Source organism: Ctenopharyngodon idella, chromosome 15 (genome assembly GCF_019924925.1).
Source record: "Ctenopharyngodon idella isolate HZGC_01 chromosome 15, HZGC01, whole genome shotgun sequence".
NCBI classification, from domain to species: Eukaryota; Metazoa; Chordata; class Actinopteri; order Cypriniformes; family Xenocyprididae; genus Ctenopharyngodon; species Ctenopharyngodon idella.
In genome coordinates, this window is record NC_067234.1 from 9122112 (window position 1) to 9144504 (window position 22393).

Sequence of the window (22393 nt, forward strand, 5' to 3'; positions counted from 1 at the left end):
GTCACTGATAAACTCGCGCTGTTTGAGCGCTTCGGCGCGCACTGCTCCAACGATTGCAAAGGGAGCTTTCTTTGATCGCTTTCTTTATATAATTTAATCACCGTTAAATAACAGATTATTTTCATTCTACTGAGAGAAACAACACAAGTTTACGTTTAGTCACAGGTTTGATTTACTGACACACAGACAAAGAAGATCTGACTGTATGTGAATCATTACATTTCAGATCAGGCATTAGAATTAACACAGTTACTTACATGTTGCATTACTGGCGAGTCCAGGCACTGCACAATATTTCTTCAACGGCATGTTTATTGCATTGTAGCTCAATCCGGTTTAGCACCACGTAGGCCTATATTACTTAGGCTACCTATTCTATTGTATGTCATGTACAATCGGTGGGCGAGGCTAAACAGGCAGTGATGAAGTAGGCATTGATCTTCTTCTGCGGAGGCGGTGCTTGCTGCCCTGTGACATCATAGATCCCCACTTTGAAAAACCTGTCGTTTGCTGGGTCTGGTGTCAATAAAAGCTTTTATTGGACTAACAAGCAAGTTTTCAATTCTGAAACTTACAGGATATTCTTATAGTAGGATGACCTCATATATGTCAAAGGCTCAAGGACAATTTGATTTCTCAGTTCATCACCCCTTTAACAATTTGAGAACAAAGTATAACAGTAATAATAATTTGCACAGTTTGGCTAAGCGATCGTTAGATTTAATCACCACTGGCAGCGTGATTTATTGTAGGCCTAATGCTTTTTTGGTCAGAACAAAAGTGGCAGTTGGTCAGAACAAAAGTGGCAGACATGTTAATTACTTGTTCAGATGACATTTTCCAGTGAAAATTCTTATTTTGTCATACTTCCAAGACGTAGAATTTGTGTTTCCGAAGTACAGTATCCACGCCGATGTGGTGACTGACACCAAACATTAGATTCATCCGCGCTGAGGAGCCGTGCCGATGCACAACCCACGTAACGATAATACAGTAATTCCGCATATAACTGCAATTGCAGGTTTCGAACAGAGATGGCGACAAAAAGGCAAAACTTACAGAATGCAGCTTTAAGCAAACTTAAAACAATGCTCACATAAATTCATTATAATAAATGTTACATGTAGCTGTGCCTTTATATAGTGTGTTTGGTGATGTTTCTTTCACTGTCAATACCATAGACTGTAAAAAACGATGGGCGGCTTGTCTCCACTTCTTTTCACTAGAAAAATTAAGCCAAAATATCCCTGATATGGTCATTGCTGATTACGACATTCGGAGGCTGAATCTCCGCAGTAGTGATCCTATATCAATGTCCTGCACATACTCCCATTCCAGCAGACTCATGACATTGTAACTTGAGGAGGAGGAGGAGGGAACTGGCAAACGTTGAACAACTTTAATTATAAAATAAATCAACACAAAATGAAAGTAAAAGCGGCAGCCCCTCACTGACGACTGCCGCACACATTAACAAAACATAACATAAATAGTCCAAGCCTGGTCCTCTCTCGTCCTTCACTGTCATCACTCCTCCTTTTATGCTTCCTAGCTCCTCTGTGAGATATAGTACGAGACCGGTGTGCACGCAGGTGGCGCTCATTAGCAATCACGCCACCGGCCTTGCGCCATTCTCACGGCCCTCAGCCTCGGCCTGCTTGACACATACCCCCATCGCCCCTTGCAGGCTGGGAGGTACTCCTGAGACTGTGCTCTACTCCCCCCCTCTGGGGGGACCTGTCACAGAGGCCACAGCACCTGGTGGTGGGGACAGACAAGGCGAGAGAAAAAAAGAGATGGAAGCATCAGGAGCGACAGAGACGAGAGAGGGGAGAGAGGAAAAGAAAAAAAAAAGTTCCCGGACTACCGCTCGGTCCTCAACCAGCTGAGAGGCTCTCACTTGCAGTGCCATGCAATGGTACTGGACACTTAGTGGATGGCTTTATACTCCTCTGCCTCCTGGTGGCAAGCGATGGCTCCTCCGCTACAGCCTCCTGGTAGCAAGCGCCCCGTTCCCTCGGTCTACCTGCTCCTCCCCATCATGGCGGACGGCAGCAGGCCTGGCATCCGGAGAACGGTTACCTTTCTCTGTTACCTTATTGACGGCAGCCACCCCACCTCGAACCAGGAGCATGGCAGCGAGCTCTCCATCCCACCTGGTCTTCCATTGCTCCAGCACCACCGCCTTGGGCAGTCACTGGCAGTCACCGCTCCTTTGTGCTGCCTGACCTCCACAGCACCGCAAACCCTCTCAGCAGCGAGGGTTCTCTGACAGCATGTCCCTCCTTCCTCCCGGGTTTCGGCACAAATGTAACACAGAATGTTTTTAAGAGAAGGAGGCAGGAATTGGCGAATGTTCAACAACTTTAATTATAAAATAAACCAACACAAAACGAAAGTAAAAGTGGCAGCCCCTCACCGACGACTGCTGCACACATAAGCAAAACATAACAAATAGTCCAAGCCTGGTCCTATCTCGTCCTTCACTGTCATCGCTCCTCTTTTTATGATTCCGAGCTCCTCCGTGAGATACGAGGCCGGTGTGCATGCAGGTGACGCTCATTAGCAATCACGGCACCAGCCTTGCGCCCTTCTCACGGCCCTCAGCCTCGTCCTGTTTGTCACACCCCGTTTTTATAGCATCAAATAACTAACTAAAACCAAACTTACTGAAAGAAACTAACACTTGAACACACATCAGTGTGATTGAGAACTACCTAAAATGACAGAAACCTTCTTCGTAAATTTTTTTTTGAAGTGTAATTGGACTTTTTAGTATGGCTTGCGTCCTATTCGATTACATGTAGAAGGCGGGGTTTATGACCTATACTGCAGCCAGCCACCAGGGGGGTTTGACTTCACTTTTCAGGACGTGTGCAGCACACGTGGTGCTTTTCCACTGCGTGGTACTACTCGGCTCGGCACGGCACGGCTCGGATCGCTTTACTTTCAGTTTGCTTTTCCATTGCAGTTAGTACCGCTTCAAAGTGGGTGGGATTATAGACTGATCGTTATAGTTGCACTGCCTCTACTGTCGTGGATCCGCTTCTCACCTACCAAAGAGTCTGCACCTCATCTACTGACCATGATAAAGCCATTTCTTTTTTCAAGTTGCGTGCGACAGTCGTTTAAAGCAAGTTGTTTCACAAACAAATGATACTGCGGTGGCTGTTACTGACTATTTAAATGTAGCGGGTTTGGTGTCTCATGTTTCAAATCCAATGACGCTGGTAGTGACGGGTTATTACATTATTGACAGGTAGCAAGACAGAGCTTGCAACACATCCTACATGTAGGTCTCGCATGTCGTGCCTCGGCCCCACAAAAAGGAGGACATGAGGTTGAATGTGGCAGGATACATGCGGACCATCCCCAGTCGGCTGCTCACTCTCGCTTTGCAGAGCTGGTGAGTGGATCACAGCATAGCTACTTCACAAAGTGAAAAAAAAGAAGAAGAAGAAAAAAAAAACGGATACTGCATTGTGTTAATTATTTTAACTCATTAAACAGCAAGTATTAATCACACAAACTAATATTTCCCAGCCCTACAATATATTACTCATCCTTATGACTCTTAACTGTCATTATGAAAATTTAAATCAATAGTGTTTACATTTGTAAACAGACAAGTCAAAGTATGCACTTAGTCTACTTCATAGACTGAGTTAGTCAACATTAAGCTATACATAAACTACTGCCCCACAGCAACAACACACATGCTGTATAACAATAAGAGCATATCATAGAGTTCTAAAATGTGTAAAAGGTCACATTGATTCATGGACCTCTGACAATTGGTGGCTTGATCGACCACAGAATGACCCATTAGGCACCCAATCAGTGAGGCACTGTTCCTGGTGAGCGTCTGAGACCACCAGTCCTGACTTGATGAGGTGCAAATGACCCAACCACACACATGCAACTCTCAACACTCTACCCTGAGGATTTCCTCTCTTTCCCACAACATAAACACATACACACTTTCTCACATTACACACTCCAACACACCTTCTCACATATCAGCATATGACAATCTAAGAGTTTCTTCATGAACACTGCTTAATAAAATCACTCTGAGAGGCAACACGGCTGCCACACTGTATGCGTGGGTGTTTGGCTGGGCCACCCTCACGCTGTATTGTGTGATAACGACCCTGTCCTGACACCCTAAAAAAGCCAGCCTCCCAAGAGAGCATGTATAACATAAGCACACAAACAGCTGTTAATAGAGCTACGAAATCTCTACGAGCACAGAGGATTTCACATTTCAAACTGTGTAACCATGTAGTATAACTTAACTCTAAAATTAAGCAGATTAATTCTTTGTCTAGCTACACTTCCCTTGGTTACCACTCGTATTCAGTAGATCAATAGCTTTGCAGTCAAAAAATGATAAAACCAGAATGTATTATTTTTACATGGTTTGGATGTAAATGAAGCAATAATGTAATTTAATACTGAACAGAATTGTTCCTGCTTTTCTTAAAACTTGTGTGAATTAATACGTTATTTATTTATTTTTATCTATTTATTTAATTTTATTTTAGTTGGGACTTAAACTCGGGTTGCCCGAAGTGCTGTTGTGCTATATGATGGCCACATAGTTCACAAGGATAATGCAATATGTACTTTATTAACATTAATTTTAACATAAATTTAGCTGTTCTCAATGATGCTATACATGTTCATTTGAGAATGATGTTGCTAATGTACAGCAGGATTGGTCAGTAATGTTATTAGCAAGATGGGGTTTAGAGAAGAATCAAAAAAAAAAAAAAAAGTTCATATTTATAGTATATAAAAGAAAAAAAACCTTTAAATGTCCAGTGCAATTCTTGGCTAGGACAACACCAATTACAGAGGAGAGGAATGGATGTCAATCATCTATTAAATAAATCATGCACAGGAAAAGCTTCACTTGAGAACAGTTGCACGGGTAGCTCCATATGTGTTTGGAGAAATGGTCCAACTGTAGACACTGGTCAATATCATGTCTAAATATTCAGAGTCAATACAGGTGAATGAAGGATTTCACAAAGCACTTTTTTTTTTTTTCTTCTTTACGTTGAACTCACATGGGAAAACACAGAAGAGGGAAGGGATCAACCACCAAAAAAAAAAAAAAAAACAACTTTAAATTTGCAGTGATTAAAAATCAATAAAACAGTAATTGCTTGGCATATCATAGCATGGGAAACAAATTATGAGAAGGAGGCTGATGTCCAGGCGGATTAGGTTTTTTGGGTTCAGTGGGCCGGGCGACAGTAAAGGTCTCTGCGTGATAATTAAATCTTCTCACTCTGATTTTCTGCCAATTTTATTTCCCTTGGGTCCACAATACTGATTCACTGCTTATAAGCCAGGCATAACTAATCACTGGAGTACAGAAAATGGTTGCTTTGAATGAGAGAAAGATATGCAAACACATTTTACTTTAAATATTACAGTTACATAAGGCTTACAATGATGAATTTCCTGTGAGATGATGTCAAAAATGTGCACTTTTTTAAACCTTTAGCTGGGTCTAGTAACACAGTCTTGTTTCTCAAAGCAGGCTGTGTTTGCCGCATTTTTGTAATAATACTTAAAAATAATCTGCATTTACCTGCATTTTAATAATAAGCTAAACTCAGTTTGATCACTGTTGATGCATTTGAATAATCTGTGTTTTAGGTCAAAGCATGGGGATTATGGCAAAAATATTTGTTTTCAGAAAGCTCTATGTAGTGTTTTTGATTGTATTTTGTTGCAAAAGTTGTGTTATGTATCTAGTCACCACTATAGTGATCAGTGTTCTCTTCTGTTTCAGTGAGTATGTACAACCTGGTTTGATGTACAAGAGTAACTCCTTTTCAGTTTGATTAACAAATTGTAACACAACATGCTAGGTTTTCTCAACAACTTGTTTTTCACACGGCATAAATCCTTATATTTTTGATGATTTCACATTCATAAGGCACAACAAAACTATGAAAACATTTTATTAAGTAAATACAATATTAAACTTTAGCCTCTCTATTACCATCAGAGGTTGAAACAAACTTGCATGTCAGTTGCGGAGTAGTTCTTTTATCCTAGTTGTGTACGGATGAATATTATGGTTTGAGGAAACCCCATGGCTACCGGTGATCACCATATCAAAGCTACATCTATTAAGCAACATCAAGACCCACTGATGTTCATATGTTCATATGTCATATGAGCACATATCATCTGCTGCTGTGGTTCTGATCTTGTTTTGAAATGGACTCTGTCGCTTTCCCTTTCTGACTGCAGACTCTCTGCAGAACAAAGTGAAAGTGACATGTGAAGGCCAAGTATGGTAACCCATACTCGGAATTTGTCCTCTGCATTTAACTCATCCAAGTTAGTGCACACACTTTAGGAGTAGTGAGTAGTGAACACAACACACACACACCCCGCAAACTGTGGACACACATCTGGAGCAGTGGGCAGCCATTTGCCATTTTGCTGTGGTGCCCGGGGAGCGATAGCGTGTTAGGTGCCTTGCTCAAGGGCACCTTGAGTCATTTTCTGCCAGTATTGAGAATCGAAGCCGCAACCTTCAGGTTACCAGTCCGATTCTCTAACCATTAGGCCGTGACTGCCTAACAAGGGTTGCTATCCATGTAAAATACTCACTTTTTCAAAATAAAAATTGAATTAAAGCTGCAAGCAGCGATGAAAGGGACCTCGCACCCGAGCTCACCGCCACCTGTTGTTGAAAACAGTGAACAGTGGGCGACATGCATGTAAGCGAGTAAATACAGGAGAATTATGGCAGTCATTTCAAAGTGCCACACTTCCTGCTGCCAACAGGTGGCGCTTTGACTGTAACTGAATATTGCCATGTGTAGATGTCTTCAGGACAATACTGGGTGAACAACTGTTCTGCTGTGGATTTGTTCAAAATTTTGTGAAAATAGAGCAAAAATGTTGTGCCTAAAACACAACTTGCAATATTAACAACTTGTTTATTGAACTTTAAAAAATTACATCTGATATTTGGGATGAGATATTGCTTAACTATATCATACAAAAATTTAAGACAAAAACCCATACAAGGGCATTTTTGCCTCCATATATTGAATTTTGGGGGCATTCTAATTGGATTCTAATAGGCTACATTATGCAGTCAATGCATTACACATTTTAAGCTGATCTTTGCGACATGTAAATTCTTACATGGTGCAAGCTGCAACCATACAAGTATCAACAATTCTTCAACAAATTGGTCTTGATTGGTCCTAACCAGCTAAAACAAGCTTAGGCCAAGTTTAATCCAGTGATCAGGCATCACAGCTGAGAAGGGCTGCAAATATGTATATATTGTCATTATTGCGTAATCAAAAAGAAAATCATTCTTGATAATTCAAGTTATTTTACTGAATTGATCAAGAAAAAAGGATTTATGCTGATATTGTCCAAAACCCAACTTTGAAACTTAGAGCATTTCCAAACCTTTGAAAGGCATTTAAGTATATTACAGTATAACTTATGGAAGACAGAATAAAGTGACAGTTCAGGATGACAGAAGCAAACTGTGTCATAATAGAAATACCATGTGGTTTCAAGCCTACAAGCAGCCTAGTTTCTTCCTCAAAGACAAATTCAAGTCCTTCTCAAAAGTCATCTAGAAAAGCTCTAAGATACAGAGAAGTGTGTCGTTTACCAGGTGGCGTATTTCAAAGCTTATCCTTTAAATACCAATTGGTCACGACAATTAAATCATTTAGGCCAGTGTGAGCCCCCACTCAGCAGGCTCTAGTCCCAGGGTCAACTGCTTGTAGACCCTCATTTACACAGCATTTGTATTCATGACAGGAGAGCGCTAAATATTTAACAACAGTCTTGCAGGAGTTACTATTGTTGAGCTCACAGGTCAAATCATTTGATTTGCGAAGAGATTACCTTGCTCTCTATTTACCCACCTATATCTTAGACAACAAACCATTTGATGGGTTTGCATGAGACAGTAACTATACTGCAAGTTGTAATTTCAATTTTAAATCAAGAGCAACATTTGAAATACTATGAAATAATATTGGTCTGATGATATTTTTTTCGTGTGTGTGTGTACACACAATATTTCAGTATTAATTCAACATTAATATTAATGCAATATTAATATAATAACACTATTAGTAACAAACAATTCCATTATACTCTGACTTAAAAAAGGGATTATTAAACAATATTTTTAATTTCTATACAACATTAACCAGACACTCCATTTTAAATCAAGCCTCCAATTAAGTTTAGAGTTGAGGATTTTATATATATATATATATATATATATATATATATATATATATATATATATATATGCACCTCTTGGTCTTGGTCATTGATTGTCCTCTATCCTATTGACTGTGTGATTTTCTTTCATGTGCACACACAGGCTTGTTCAGCACTATGACAGACACCTCTTGTGAATGACAACACAGCTTGTTATAGTCATAGAAATGAATGGATACGGGGGCAGTCTCTCTCTGTGTGTGTGTAGGGGTGTTAAATTTCATCTAAATGTTTAATGGTAGTATCATTCTCCAATACAGTCACACACACAGAGGTACACCTGCAAAGATGACCCGCATGACACAGCATAATTAAGAAAAAGTCTTTCCCTTTTCCATGGTGAAAGAGCAAGCTGCTCTAATGATACGGGTTAAACGCTATACAGCTCATTAAAATATATGATCTGCATGGATACAGACAGAATGCAGGTCTGTGTCAGAGAAAACAGTTATAGACTGAAGTGCTAAGCAGTGATGGACTGCAAGGGATTCGACACTGATTTGAATATGGGGGGGAGAAAAAAAAAAAAAATTCTGCATGAACCACACATATATATATATATATAAAACTTATATCAATTAGGTCACGCCATAGAAGAACTATTTTGGGTTCCACAAAGAACCTTTCTGTAAACAGTTCTTAAAAGAACAATTTTTTTTTTCTTAGTGTGAAGAACATTTTAATAATCTAAGAACCTTATTCCACTAATAAAAAAAAAAAAAAAAAAACTTTTGTGGAATGAATAGGTTCCACGGATGTTAAAGGTTCTTAACTGAACCATCGATGCCAATAACGAACCTATATTTTTAAGAGTGTAGAGACAGTTTTCATGTAAAAACCTTTTATGTTTGATTTTAAAAAGCAGATAGCTTCATTAGGAATTAGGTATGTTGTGTGAAATTCCCTCTAAAATGATTAGCATGAGTATGAGTGTGTGTCAATATAATATATTCACACATATCTGCACTCACAAACCTCAGCTGTCCAGCAGTATATATAGGGAGGACAATATGGAAGCTGTGTTTTCCTCTTTGTATTTTGTTCATTTCCACAGTTCAGCTGGATTGTTGTTGTGGAGGTGAAGTTTGCGAGCCCCTGAGGGATGTGTGAGCAGACCCTGTTCATCTTGAAGAATGGCAGCCAGATGAGCAATGGGAGATTAAGGCCAGACCAAAACCTGCCCTGCTTTCACTGTCACTTCCAGATCATGCGGACAGAGATTGAGTGTCAGCAGCAAAAGACACTTTCAAAAGACAGTAATTGTGACTATTTTTGTACATTACAAACGCGGGGTTGGAGGTGGTGTTAAGAGCCTTCCAGCGCTAGGCAGGAAGAATGCGTTACTTCATAAAACAGGAAGAGTTTAAGAGAGAAATGAAAGTGTTTTGGAAGGGGGGAGAAGTCAACTGATTCCAAAGGGTGAGATTACAGCATGAACTCTGCTTAAGAAAATCAGTTGACTGCGAGCCACACACTGTAGCCCGGAGCAACGCATGTGCAATTTACCAGCGCTGGAATCTAGATCCAGTAATGGAATGAGGGAACAATGCAGAATTTACTGAAAGTGAGAGAGTTAGGAGATGAGCTGAAATGATGAAATGCTATACTGATGTTTTTTTTAAACCAAGTTCTAATGAACTGAAGGTGAGAGACCATGTAAGAAGCTATAACAATACACCTTTCAGTATTTTTGATATTGCTAAGATAAACAAATGAATGACGCAGATATCATGCAAACTGTCCTCATTGTTTTACTTCATTGCTGCATGATCAGCGTATGTCAAATGTTAACAGACTGTCATAGGAATGTGACGGTCATAAGGCCTATTCCTACTAAAAGTGATGCATGTAGGATGCAAATGTTCATCAAAAAGTGGGAAAAAAAAATATCAAACACAATCCAATAATTAATATTAGATGAAATATTTGAAAATGATTTCAGTTGACATTATTTTATTATGTGGGAAGAGAGCATGGAGTGACGAAAGAGACAAGATAAAATAGCTATGTAGGAAATACGTGGCCTGGTACAAGAGTCAGTTAAACAGTTTAGCACTATTTAAGGTATGGTCACATTTACCGTTGTCTGTCAAATTTTCGTAGGTGAATTCAGTAATTTCTATAGGAATCCATGTGATTGGGAACCTTGCTTGAAGACGAAAGATTTCCCCATGCAGATTTTGCAACAGTTACAGCGGCTTAATTTGAAAGTGACTTCTGTGTGAGCTGTGCGTCATACTATACATCAATACAACTGACAATAGACAATGAACCTTTTTTGCCAACTTGAACCCATTTGCGATACCTGTGTGGGGAAATATTTCATCCTCAACTGAAATTCATAATTGCATCGATTCCTATTGAAATGAGTGGATTTCGCTCACAAACAATGGTAAATATGACCGCACCTTTACACAATGAAAAAAAAGTGTCCATATGAATGCACTGTATTGATTTAAAGGCATGTCGTGGTAACAAATTATCTCTTACCTGTATAATTTCCCTGAATTTTTTTTCTCTATTTGTTTGAGGTTAAAATTTTTAAAGTTAGGCTCACCTTCCTCCTTTGTCATTTCTTCTTTAATATTTTCCTTTGCTTTCAGTACTTCATCAGTTTTAGCTGAAATAAGAAAAAAAGCACATTGCAATATTAGTTATAAGTTATAAACAGCCCATTTAATATACAATTAAGAAGAATTTTATACTTTATTGTCTTTCTGCAAATGTACACTTCTCCATGCCTGCACATCTTTAAGTCTTAAGCACATACTTATCAAATAATTTTTCAGCATGCTAATTAAAAGCCTGAGAGAAATCCTTACGCTGTGGAAACAGTTTGTGTACAAGTCTTATGGCAATTCATTTAGTCTGTTGACTTGCTTCTCTCCTGCCCTCCAAATAATGAAGACGTTAGCTGAGATGAAGACATATAGTGAGCAGTGAAGGGGGACTATCAATACAGCCTGTAAATTAATTACACCTCTGTTCCCGCACGTAATTTATTCTAAAGCGTTCATGTCTCCCAGGAGCAATTTGCCTTTATTGCTGTTTCACTCGCTGATGAGAGGAGTCATGCAAAATTGAGTCCCTCATAACATTACCTTCTATGAGTTTCAACTTTGAAGTAAAAGGAGAAGGGAGGGTAATTAAAGTCATTATGAAAAGCAAATTTGCCAGTTTGCCATGTTTAGACCAAATTCAACTGGATAATATGATTGTTTGACCACTGCTTGACAACACAACCATTTTAACAAGCAAGCTCAGTATGACTGTTAATATTACATTTTTTCTTTCTTTCACACTCTAGTGCACCACAAATCAGGTGTATTTTACCCATCTCCAAGATCAATTGGTCTCTCCACCCCTCTCATTTTGCCTGTCCTTACACATAAATGACCTTTTCAAGGTACTGTATGATTATACATTTCAGTACATACACTGGATATAAACAGCACACAAACACACACACTTGAGTGCATGTACAATCAACCCTTACTGTCACATGAAAGCACTCTGCTGTGTGTGTATTTGCTCTAATGCTCTGTAATATGACATTAAAAAAGGGGCTCCAGACTGTGACCAAATGGTCGCATTTTGAGACACCTTTCACTGCCGGAGCAACTAAATTTTGTTAGAGGTCGGCCTGGTGCCACCACTATAAAAGCTGCCTTTTATGTTGCATATGAGAAACATCAAACGGCAAAGGAAACGAAAGTGAAACAAAACCGCGCTTCTTGTTTGAGCTGCGCAGACTGCTTATCAGCTCGAAGCAATAACTGACAGCACAGCTCAGAACAGGTACTTGCGGCCCGATCTTGATCACACGGCACTGTCGCTACACAGTGCTGGAATATTCAGTGAGAAAGCGTATTAATAAAAAAAGAAAAAAACATTCAAATTTGGTGAAGAATTCTGTTATAAACTGTATTAGATCAAATAGCACTGACGTGAAAACCAGGAGAAACATTGTGCCATGAACGAACGATTTGTGGATTGTAACCATGGTATTGTGGCAGAAATAGTTAAATACTTTTTTTTTTTTTTTTTTTTTTTTTTTACAATAATTCATCTCAGGGTTCGTAAATTTTAATGTTATTTTTGATGTAATGATCTTAAAACTAAAAGTTTAAAGATGTAGGAAAACTAAAACATCATGGGAAACAAACACTTATTCATAAAAAAAAAAAAGAAAAAAAAAAGAAAAAAAAAGACCACTATAACCAGATGGTGGCAGAGAAGCACTTATTGACTTATTAGCTATTTCCACCTCCTAATATATGGAAAAAGTAGGAAGTCACAATGTCTTTTATCTGCATTTCAATTCAAGCTCAGTGCTTTACTGTCAAATTTACAATAAACAAGCCTCTAATATTATTAGTAACCACACTTATTAATGCAAAACAATAGTAATTTTATGATTAAATTAACTTTATAATTAAAAATCTCCCCAGCGCTACCAAATCAGGTCTGTAGAGCTTAGTGGCACCGGTGCACCTTGGCATTGATACTACAAGTCTCTGGAACTCTAATAGAGCAATGGAACACCATTCTTCCAAAAGATATTCTTTCCTTTGGTGTTTTGATGGTGGTGGTGGAGAACGCTGTCTAACACACTGGCCCAAAATTTACCATAGGTGTTCAACTAGTTTGAGATCCAATGACGGTGAAGGCCATAGCATAATGTATGATTCACATCATTTTCATATTCATCAATCCATTCGCTAACCTCTTGTGCCCTATGGATGGGGGCATTGTAATCTCATACTGGAAGAGAAAACTTCCATCAAAATAGAAATGTTTTATCATAGGAAAAAACTGATCACTCAGATCAACTTTGTATTGATTTGCAGTGACCCTTCCCTCTAAGCCAGGGGTTCCCCAACATTTTTGTCAGCTGAACCCCTTGAACAAAGTATTTATTTTAAGTACCTCCTAAAAGTTTATGTTAATATTTCAACAATTTAACAACATTATTCATGGTCTTAACTGCTGAAACTAACTAAGATCTCTTTCAGGGTAATACATTTCAAATTAAGAAAGAATTCAGACATTATAACTCACAATTAAGAGGAAAAAGTCAGAATTGCAAGATATAAACTTGCAATTGCGAGAAATAAAGTCAGAATTGCAAGGTATAAACTCACAATTCTGACTTTATAAAATGCATTTGTGACTTAATATAAAGCAATTTTGATTTTACAACTTGCAATAGCGAGTTTATATCTCATAATTCAGACTTTATAATTTGCAATTGCAAGTTTATATCTTGCAATTCGGACTTTATAATTGGCAATTGCGAATTTATGTCACACAATTCTAAGAAAAAAAAAATAGAATTGTAAGATGTAAACTTGCAACTGCGAGAAAAAAGTCTGAATTGTGAGATAAAGAGTCACAATTACCTTTTTTATTTTTTTATTCAGTGCTTTAAAAAAAGCTTCCATATTATCTTGGTGTGAACAGGTCTTAACAGATCCATCGGATCCCTCAGATTTTTCTTTGTCACCCGTCTGTGCATTACTTGGGGTATTAGGAGCTGAAGCTGATGATCCTTCTCCACAGCATTAGATAACACAGCACTATCCGCAGTAGAAAGCTAAAGACTTTCACTTCATCTACACTTAATTCCAGTTTGGCTGGCAGGATGGATAATGGAGCCTCCTCTGAAATTCAATTGTGATTATATGTGTAATTGCAGCTTCAGGCCCCTAGAGTCATGTAGGCATGCAGGACTATGTTTCATTGAAATGATCACACAGAAACAAATCCATCCGCCTCCTTCATCCAGTGGGCTGATTAGCAACGATGGCTCGTTAGAATCGAATGCAATAACGCAAACATCAGAGAGAAATGGCCGGGGCCCATTATCAGTGATTGATGGAGTGGCAGTGTGTTGTACGAACACGGGGGCTCAGAGGGGCCCACTATTTAGATTGAATAAAACGCTTCAGCTTTATCTGGTTTATCCACTACAGTAGAGCCACACGTAGAACCTACTCTCCTTCACCCGCATTCTGTCCCTCTTTACGCAGCAGCAATTCATTGATATAATACTGCCGACTAAAGGAGGTTACTGGCTCCCGAAATAACATTAAGCAGACATGTGAGATAGGATATTGAATTCAAGCGTGTGTGCCTGCAAAATCCGTCCTGGAGTGTCTAACAGATGCCATGCAAAACCAGGACAGATGAGGTGCTGAAGGGTGTGACATGAGGTTGCAGGTTTGTTTGGGCAAAGTTTGAATTCAAAGGAAGAACTGTGATGCATAAAAAATGCTTTCAGAAACCAACTGAATGGATCATGGAGTAAACAAAGTGTGTGGGTGGGTGCACAAACACACCATGATAATGTGATGGAGAGAAGGTAAAAAGGAAAGGGTGAAATAATGAAATATTGATCCAGAAACACCAATCACCTCTTAGCCTCATCAACTATCGGAAAATGTACACAGTAGAACAAACTTAAAAGGGTCCTATTATGCTTTTTTACATTTTACAGCTCTCTTTAGTGTGTAGCGTTCAGTATCAACTGATCCCATCATTTATATTTGGAAGAACAAACACTACTTTTAATTTGTGCAAGTCACCATGAAATCAAAATGGTCAATTCTGTTTTTTTTATGGAATACTGCAGTTATTAATTATTATTAGGGCTGTTGATTTAACATGTTAATTAGATAAATTAATTACGTGAAAAATACCGCGTTAAAATTAACGCATTTAACGCACTTGCCCCGCCCCAGACCTACGTAGGTCATCTGACATTTCATACAGTTGATTGATGATGAATATGATGCAGGCAACAACTCACTGCGTGATGGAGCCTATAGAATGTAGTTAGAATGTCCCTAAAATTCAAGATATGGGGCAAAAAATGCCCCGTTTGAGTTTTTGTCCCATATTTACACCATATGATATAGTTAAGCTATATCACACAAGCAACGAGTGCAATATCACACAAGTGTTGTTTTTTTTGTTCAGAATAGCACGAGACGAGTGCAAATGCGATACTGGATACACAATGGATTTTCAGATTTTGGAGCACATCTACTGTACTTCAAAATGATGGGATCTAACCACCCATCATAAGGGCATGATGGACAGGTATGCAGTCTCACTTTCTGGTCAAAAATTCAGGAATGCAGCTAAAATCAGGTTCAGCAAACAGACTAAAATATATACATATATTTTTGTTTCAGTAGTGACATGAAAGTGTGGGACAGCTTTTTAAATACAAATTCAAAAAATAAAGCAACAGTAGAATCTACATCTTGTTCTTTTGCAGAAATTAAACAGATATTTTAAATTAAAAAACAACAGTAAAAAATTACAAAAATTACTACATACTGTTTCAGTTGAAATTTAGGATTTAGGGTTGGGGACAGCCACATCCTAATAGAAAGTGCTCTACACATTTGATTTTGTATATATTTAGCTTAATATTTCAAATAATGTTTTGGGTTTAAGTAGATCATAACATATGTTTACTGTGGAACTGCAGTTTGAACTAATCCTGTAGAATGGCCTATATACACATCCTGAACACATACAGCACAGGGAAGATATACAATCATACACAATGCTGTGTGAGAGGGATTTCACATCTATAACAGACAAGAATACTCTAAGGACACACAAGGCTCACACTGTCTCCCTCCTTAAAACAAACCCTTAAACCGAAAGATTCTAAACCCATACAGAATCCTCATCTCCAGCCTCGGGCCTCTCAATAAAACCACACAACAGCCATAATAATCCTCTGTGATTAATTACTCTGGCCTTAATCTCTTACAGCACTGGTGTGGAGGAAAGAAGAGGACAAAGGAGCAAGAAAACCACCCGTAGCTGCAGCGCAGAACAGCACTGCAGATTCAGTTGGCATACCTGTGTCCCTCTCTAGAGAAATCTGCCCTGTTGAATTTAATGAACAGTGATGATGATGTTACAGTATTGCTAGTGCAGTATGTTTAAGCTATATAAAAACTACAATTTAAACTATCTAATGAACACTGTACATTAATTTGTGAAAAGGCATAAGAAAGTGCAGCACTATGTGTACAGCAGCAAAAGCAAGTTTTCTTTTTATATGAGTGCATTAACAAGGGGTATATTGAAAGACTGACAGATAAACACATTGTTTTACTAAAAGTTATAACATTTTCAGTAATAAAGAGCAGCTTTGCTGTTTTTTAGAACAGTTTTTGAAACTTGCTTATTCATGAAAATAAATCACTAACCAATCTGGGCATTTCATGCAGTTGTTAAGGTAGAGAACTTTAATGAAAGAATACCAGAACATTTTGAAAAAAAGAATATTTTAATCCATTTTTTACATTTTTATTCATCAAGTGGAGCAAGATTTTCACTCTTATGCCTTGTCCTATGTCTACGTTCGAGCAGATTACCTCTGTACCTCTCGCTGGTTTCATATGGATTACATAATCAAAGAATAATTGTTTTTGATTTGAATTGGTTTATATCGATTTAAATTTCACATTTCAAGCTTTCTATAGGCTTATTTCTTATCATGACTGAGGCAAGTATACACTAAGTTATGATTAATTTTTGTGACAAGCTCCAGAAAGGAGACAGAGATGGCAGAAAGCATATCCTGTTTGTTTTCTTTATTTTACAAACGCGTGACATTTTGTTGTTATTGTGAGTGTACACAAAGTGTACTGTTTCAAATGATGTCTTACACTTACATCTATATGACCAAAAATGAAAGTATTTTCCACTACGTTCTTTCCACTGTTATGAGTAAAAAAATCCAAGTGAACGAGCCAGCATATTCGTCTAACACTAATTTAATAATAAACCCCGATTTTAGAACAATGCGTAGCGCCACTTGGCCAAGTGTGCCAAAACACTTAACATTTATAAACTTTAATATTTCATACAAAACGCAATAGCACAAAGTACCATCAACATAAAAACAAACAGACTATATGCCTACTTGTTCCTCACATCGCTTGAGTCAGCATGGGAACTTATCCTAAAATAGAGGCTCCATTCTTCAATTGTTTGAGAGGGTCCTGTAAAATACGATGATATGCTGCTCTGAATCTTTTTCACATTTCTTTAATTTGGCTAGCTGTAGTTTTCATGGTGAAATTGACTATTATGTGACTGCTTTGTGACAAAACGTACATGGATTAAGGCCACTGGAACTGGATCGTAACTTAAACTCACAGTGTCATCTCTCATCACACGAGCGGGAACGCAGACAGTGAAAGTCCTTTACTGATTTCACTGTTTAAATGTGGTTGTGCAGCATTTTACTCTATATCTATCTATCTATCTATATATATATATATAATTTAATTACCATCATCATAAATGCCATATTTAATTATAGGTTATAATTATGCTACAGAATTATGCTAGGTTTTGGAAGTGCACTCAAATATTCTTCAACAAGAATATTTCACAGTTTTCAGTGAAACGGATAGATGTCAGAAACAGCCTTGGGTAAGATCTTGTTTATCTAGTGCACTTATGCACCTCACCATCACTATTCTTTAATCAGTGTGTGTGTGTTTCTAAGACAGTGAGACAAAGTAAGAGAAAGAAAGATTTATAGAGAGAGAGAGAAAAAAAAATACTGTAGTCTCTTTAAATACAAACCGGTATGGAGCCAAATAATCATGCGGGCATATATGAACACCCACACTTACACAAACTCTACAAGCTCAAAGAATATGAATATCTGTAAATGAGTGCGTGTGCGCGTGTGTGTCCTGAGCGACCACGTCAATCACAAGCAATCTGAATGTCAGAGCTAGGGGAAATGTGATAAATCAGCCGCTTGCCAAACGACAAACATGATATTTGCTGTAGCACCCCACAATTGGAAAAATGTCCCTTTGAATCAGGAATTCACTTTACACTCACATTCTCACTCTTTCTCACACACACACACACACACACACCTAGAGCTGTGGCTATCGTCCAGAAACTTACACTCTTGTACATGTCTGTAAAATGTACATAAAGAGCAAAAGAAGATGAGCAACTTGTGATTGCGAAGACAGAGTGAAAAGGATAATATCCATAATACAGTAAATTATTCAATAACAACTAACCTGTGTGAGCGTCACGATTAAAATTAGTCCATTTACATCTTGTTAGACATCATTTGCATCAAGGAAATTAGACTTCGGCAGGAATTGAATTTGTGCAATGACAAATATGAAGAACGGCAAAATGAAGCCAAGTTATTTAGTAGAGTATGTACAAACTGCAAACACAGATATAAACCACAGGCTATTTCACCATGGCTTGCGAAAGCAATCCATTGAGCTGAACAACAAAGAACTAAACAAAACAGAAAAGCACTTCGCTTAAATGGAGATTTACCAAACAGTGTCACATTCGAGTAAAACTTAAATGATATTCATGAAATATTAACAACTAAACAATTAGAAAGGGAGCTATCATATCAATTTGATAAATTATTCATAAAAAAGTCCTCCAACTGGATTTCTATTTTAGATGTGAACTGTGGGGCCGGTCTGAGAGATCAATGCCTCTATAATCAGATGTCTGCTGGTGCATTTTGCGGTCAGACCAGGCCCAGCTTGATCCCTTCTCCAGCCACTGACAGAAATTATGCACGTTTTTAAGAGAAGACAGGCGCAATGAAGATATGAGAACTAGCATCACCAAGAGTAATTAATTAATTACATGCGTATAGCGTGGTGTTTTTTGAATCAGGCCCTAGAGAGTCTGAACAGAACACACAAACATCACAATCAAACCCTGAGCACTGATCAAATATTCTATTTCCGCATATTCCACGAGACGTTTCTCCACACAACTGTGGGCTAATTTCTGCACTCCGCCTAAAGTTCCGACAACATCTTTCTGAGAATAATTTGAGATGATTTCTTTAATTTACAGAGTAAATACTGGAGATTTCGATGCAGAAACAAAACAGTCTGAGAGTTTTCATCACGTCCACATGAGACTCCGCTTGATGAAGTTTGTTTTATTCATGAGCGTTTGGAGAGAAATGTGCGTAGGCCTGTCTGTCTCTTTTGAAGGTATCTGCCATGAGTTCAAACTCTGAGTCGATCTGAGGACATATTGCTTGAAGCCTCTAATAGCGGAACGGGTACAGTGGTTTAAGAGGAGTTTGTGATGGTGTCTAACCGAAGGATACGCGGTTCAGAGCGGAGTGTTAGACAGTTTCATCTGTGTTGGAAACCTAATTTGTAACTAAATGCAAATATATGGCTGTGCACCTACAAGGACTCAAAGCTCTTCATGTTCTCTATTCTGACCCAAGGCAGAGCTCTGACCTTACTCTTGATCATATCCTGAACAAATTCAAACCTCAGCGATCAAGAACATCCAGTAGTCGAAATGACAATATCATATGTTTAACAGAAATGAGAAGGTGATCGAAAAATGAGTGGGAGAGAGAAAAATAAAAATAAATGGGTATTTTCATTAGTCATAAAATATATACGAATGGATTTTGTCTGAAATGTAAAGGTGCTGTGTCACATTAGAAAATGTGTGTCCATGAAAATTTGCTGAACAATAGTAAATGTGACCGCATCTTAGGCTACTCGATTTTAATTTAGTACTGATCAGCCACAACATTAAAAATACCTGTCTAATATTGCATAGGACCCCATAGTGCTGCCAGAACAGCTCTGACGCATCGAGGCAGGGACTCCACAAGACCTCTGAACGTGCCCTGTGGTTTCTGGCAAAAAGACACTGGCAGCAGATCCTTCAAGTCATGAAAGTTGCGGGGTGGAGCCTCCATGGATCGGATTTGTTGGTCCAGCACATCCTATAGATGCTCAATCATATTGAGATCTGGGGAATTTAAAGGCCAAGTCAACATCTTGAGCTCTTTATCATGTTCCTCAAACCATTCCTGAACAATTTTTGCAGTGTGGCAGGGTGCATTATCCTGTTGAAAGAGGCCACTGCTATCAACGAACACCACTGCCATTCATATTGCATTTAAGGTCTATACGCAACAGTCAGTGGTATTTCTTATTATAGTCTTGTTTAGTGTTCTTATTTCTGAATAAGTTTAAGTGAAGTGTGTCTTTTTTATTTTTAGATGTCTGAAAAACATCCCCTTCAGGCTCTTGGAGAACTTCAGAAACAATAGTATATTAAGTAGGACTGGAAAGACGTATCTACATCATTATGTCGATTACACACTGTTTATGTTCATCCCTAATCCCCTGTCATGTTTCACACAAAACAAAACTCTAGAGCAGATGCTAATGGCTAGTATGGCAGCACCGCTTAATACAAGCCTGCATGTTTTCAGGACTCACAAACGCATTCAGAGACAGTATCAAAAATGGCAATGTCCATAATATCAGCAACTTTTATCACAATTGACAGCGTGTTATTAAATAAACAAGTCCAATCGAAGTTTGAGTTCATCCATCAGATATGTTGAACAACCAACAAGGACTTGCTCAGTAACCTAGTGCAGAGAGTAATTTTGAGCCGCGCGCATCACAACTCGCAACCACTGCAACTCCGGTGGATCTGCAGATGAACGCAAATCATTTCAAATCAACGCAAAACATTATATGACGTGGCAGACAACTAGTTGTCCGGTGCGGTTCCGTTCATTCAGCGTGGGTTTATCGATGCGGTTGCGAGTCCGGAAAACGTGCAGGTGTCGTTTTGGTTATAGAATGGGGTTGTTGTGCTTGTAAAAACACACTTGTTTTGTATGAAACATAACAGGGGAGTAGAGATGAACATAAATTGCGCAAATCTACGTAAGAGATTACATCGACACGTTGTTCCAGCCCTAATATTAAGGGACATAATCTTTTCAGTGGCCATTCTCTGGCTTTTTACTAGTATGACAGTTTGCATGGTAATAAAGGCCCAATCCCATTTCTACCCCTTACCCCTTACCCCTTTCCTTTTTCCCTCTTAAAAGAAAGGCCAGATAGCCCTTCAAACGAAGATTTTTCATGTGATATATTTTATATTTTATTGAAATAAAACTATCTTAACTGCTTCCAAAACCTGCACTTTTTTTCCATTTTCATTTTTTTTTTTTTTTTTTTTTTTTGTGATCACCTGCCGCTTTGTGTGTATGGTAGAATCTTAATGATTTATCCACGGACATCATTTTTATTAAAAACAAAAAACAAACAAAAAACATGTCCAAATAATCTTCATTTAAAAATATTAATACGCTCCTCCCCCTAGTTACTGCACGTTCCCTATTCTCTGATGATGTGTATATCAGCACGAGGGCTAAGCAATAAGGCTGTCCAATGGCCTGGCCTGACTAATAAAGTGTCCATGAGCCAACATGCAACTCAACATTTGTGAACAGCATATCTGTGAACAGAAGAATAGACAAATGATGGTATACATAATGCTCCTGATGGTGGAAAAAATCTACTTGCCATAAAACATGGACTGCATCTTCTAATGTGTTAATGGACACTGTCTGGGATATTAACAAAAGAGGCTATTTAAAAGAATAAACCATATATGGCTCAGTGGGACAGAGCTGGACTGGGGCTAACACTTAAACACCTGGCACAAAGGGCTAGAAACATGGTGGTCCATGAGATTGTGCTTAGTCAAGCACTAGTGCCTAAGCCCAGGAGAGAGGGGGCGCGGGGAAATGTGCTGGAAATGGGCCCAGTGAAAGCTCTCCTTTTTTCTGCTATATTAATGCCTAATTGCAATGTCAAGTTGCTCAGTAAGCTGTCGGTCTGGGGTACCGAGACCAAAGAGCTATACATATACAGAGAGATGCAAATCAGTAGAGGAGGACATGTGCTGAGGGAGGTGAAATCAGAACCTGTTGAAGGACTGACAGCCAAAGAGAAAGAGAGATCGAGAGACCCACCATAGAAGACTCCATTTCTTCCTGTCATCTTTTAATGCTTATTTTCATCACGTTGCTTAAAATATTGATAATCAATTAGCGCTACGTCTGTTTTCTTACAGAATTGGTGTCAAAGTCTATCACACTGTCAAAGCCAATTCAAAGCTCATTCAAAGTTCATTTTTTTCCATGGTCGCTCTGCCTTTGGAGGAGTCATTAGGCGTGGGGAACATAGCCTGGGGTGCAATCGCC

General features: G+C 38.5%; 1 protein-coding gene across 4 annotated transcripts in view; it reads right to left on the reverse strand.

The window, feature by feature from the left end:
• rsrc1 (arginine/serine-rich coiled-coil 1) overlaps positions 1-22393 on the reverse strand; it is a 165528-nt gene that overhangs the window by 19177 nt on the left and 123958 nt on the right. For 3 of the 4 annotated variants that reach the window (XM_051862166.1, XM_051862165.1, XM_051862168.1), the window contains exon 7: positions 10856-10918. The exons of the other annotated variant lie outside the window; for it this stretch is intronic. In XM_051862166.1, the coding sequence (XP_051718126.1) occupies positions 10856-10918 (63 nt within the window). The remainder of the gene's footprint in view (positions 1-10855; positions 10919-22393) is intronic. 4 annotated transcript variants of the gene reach the window in all.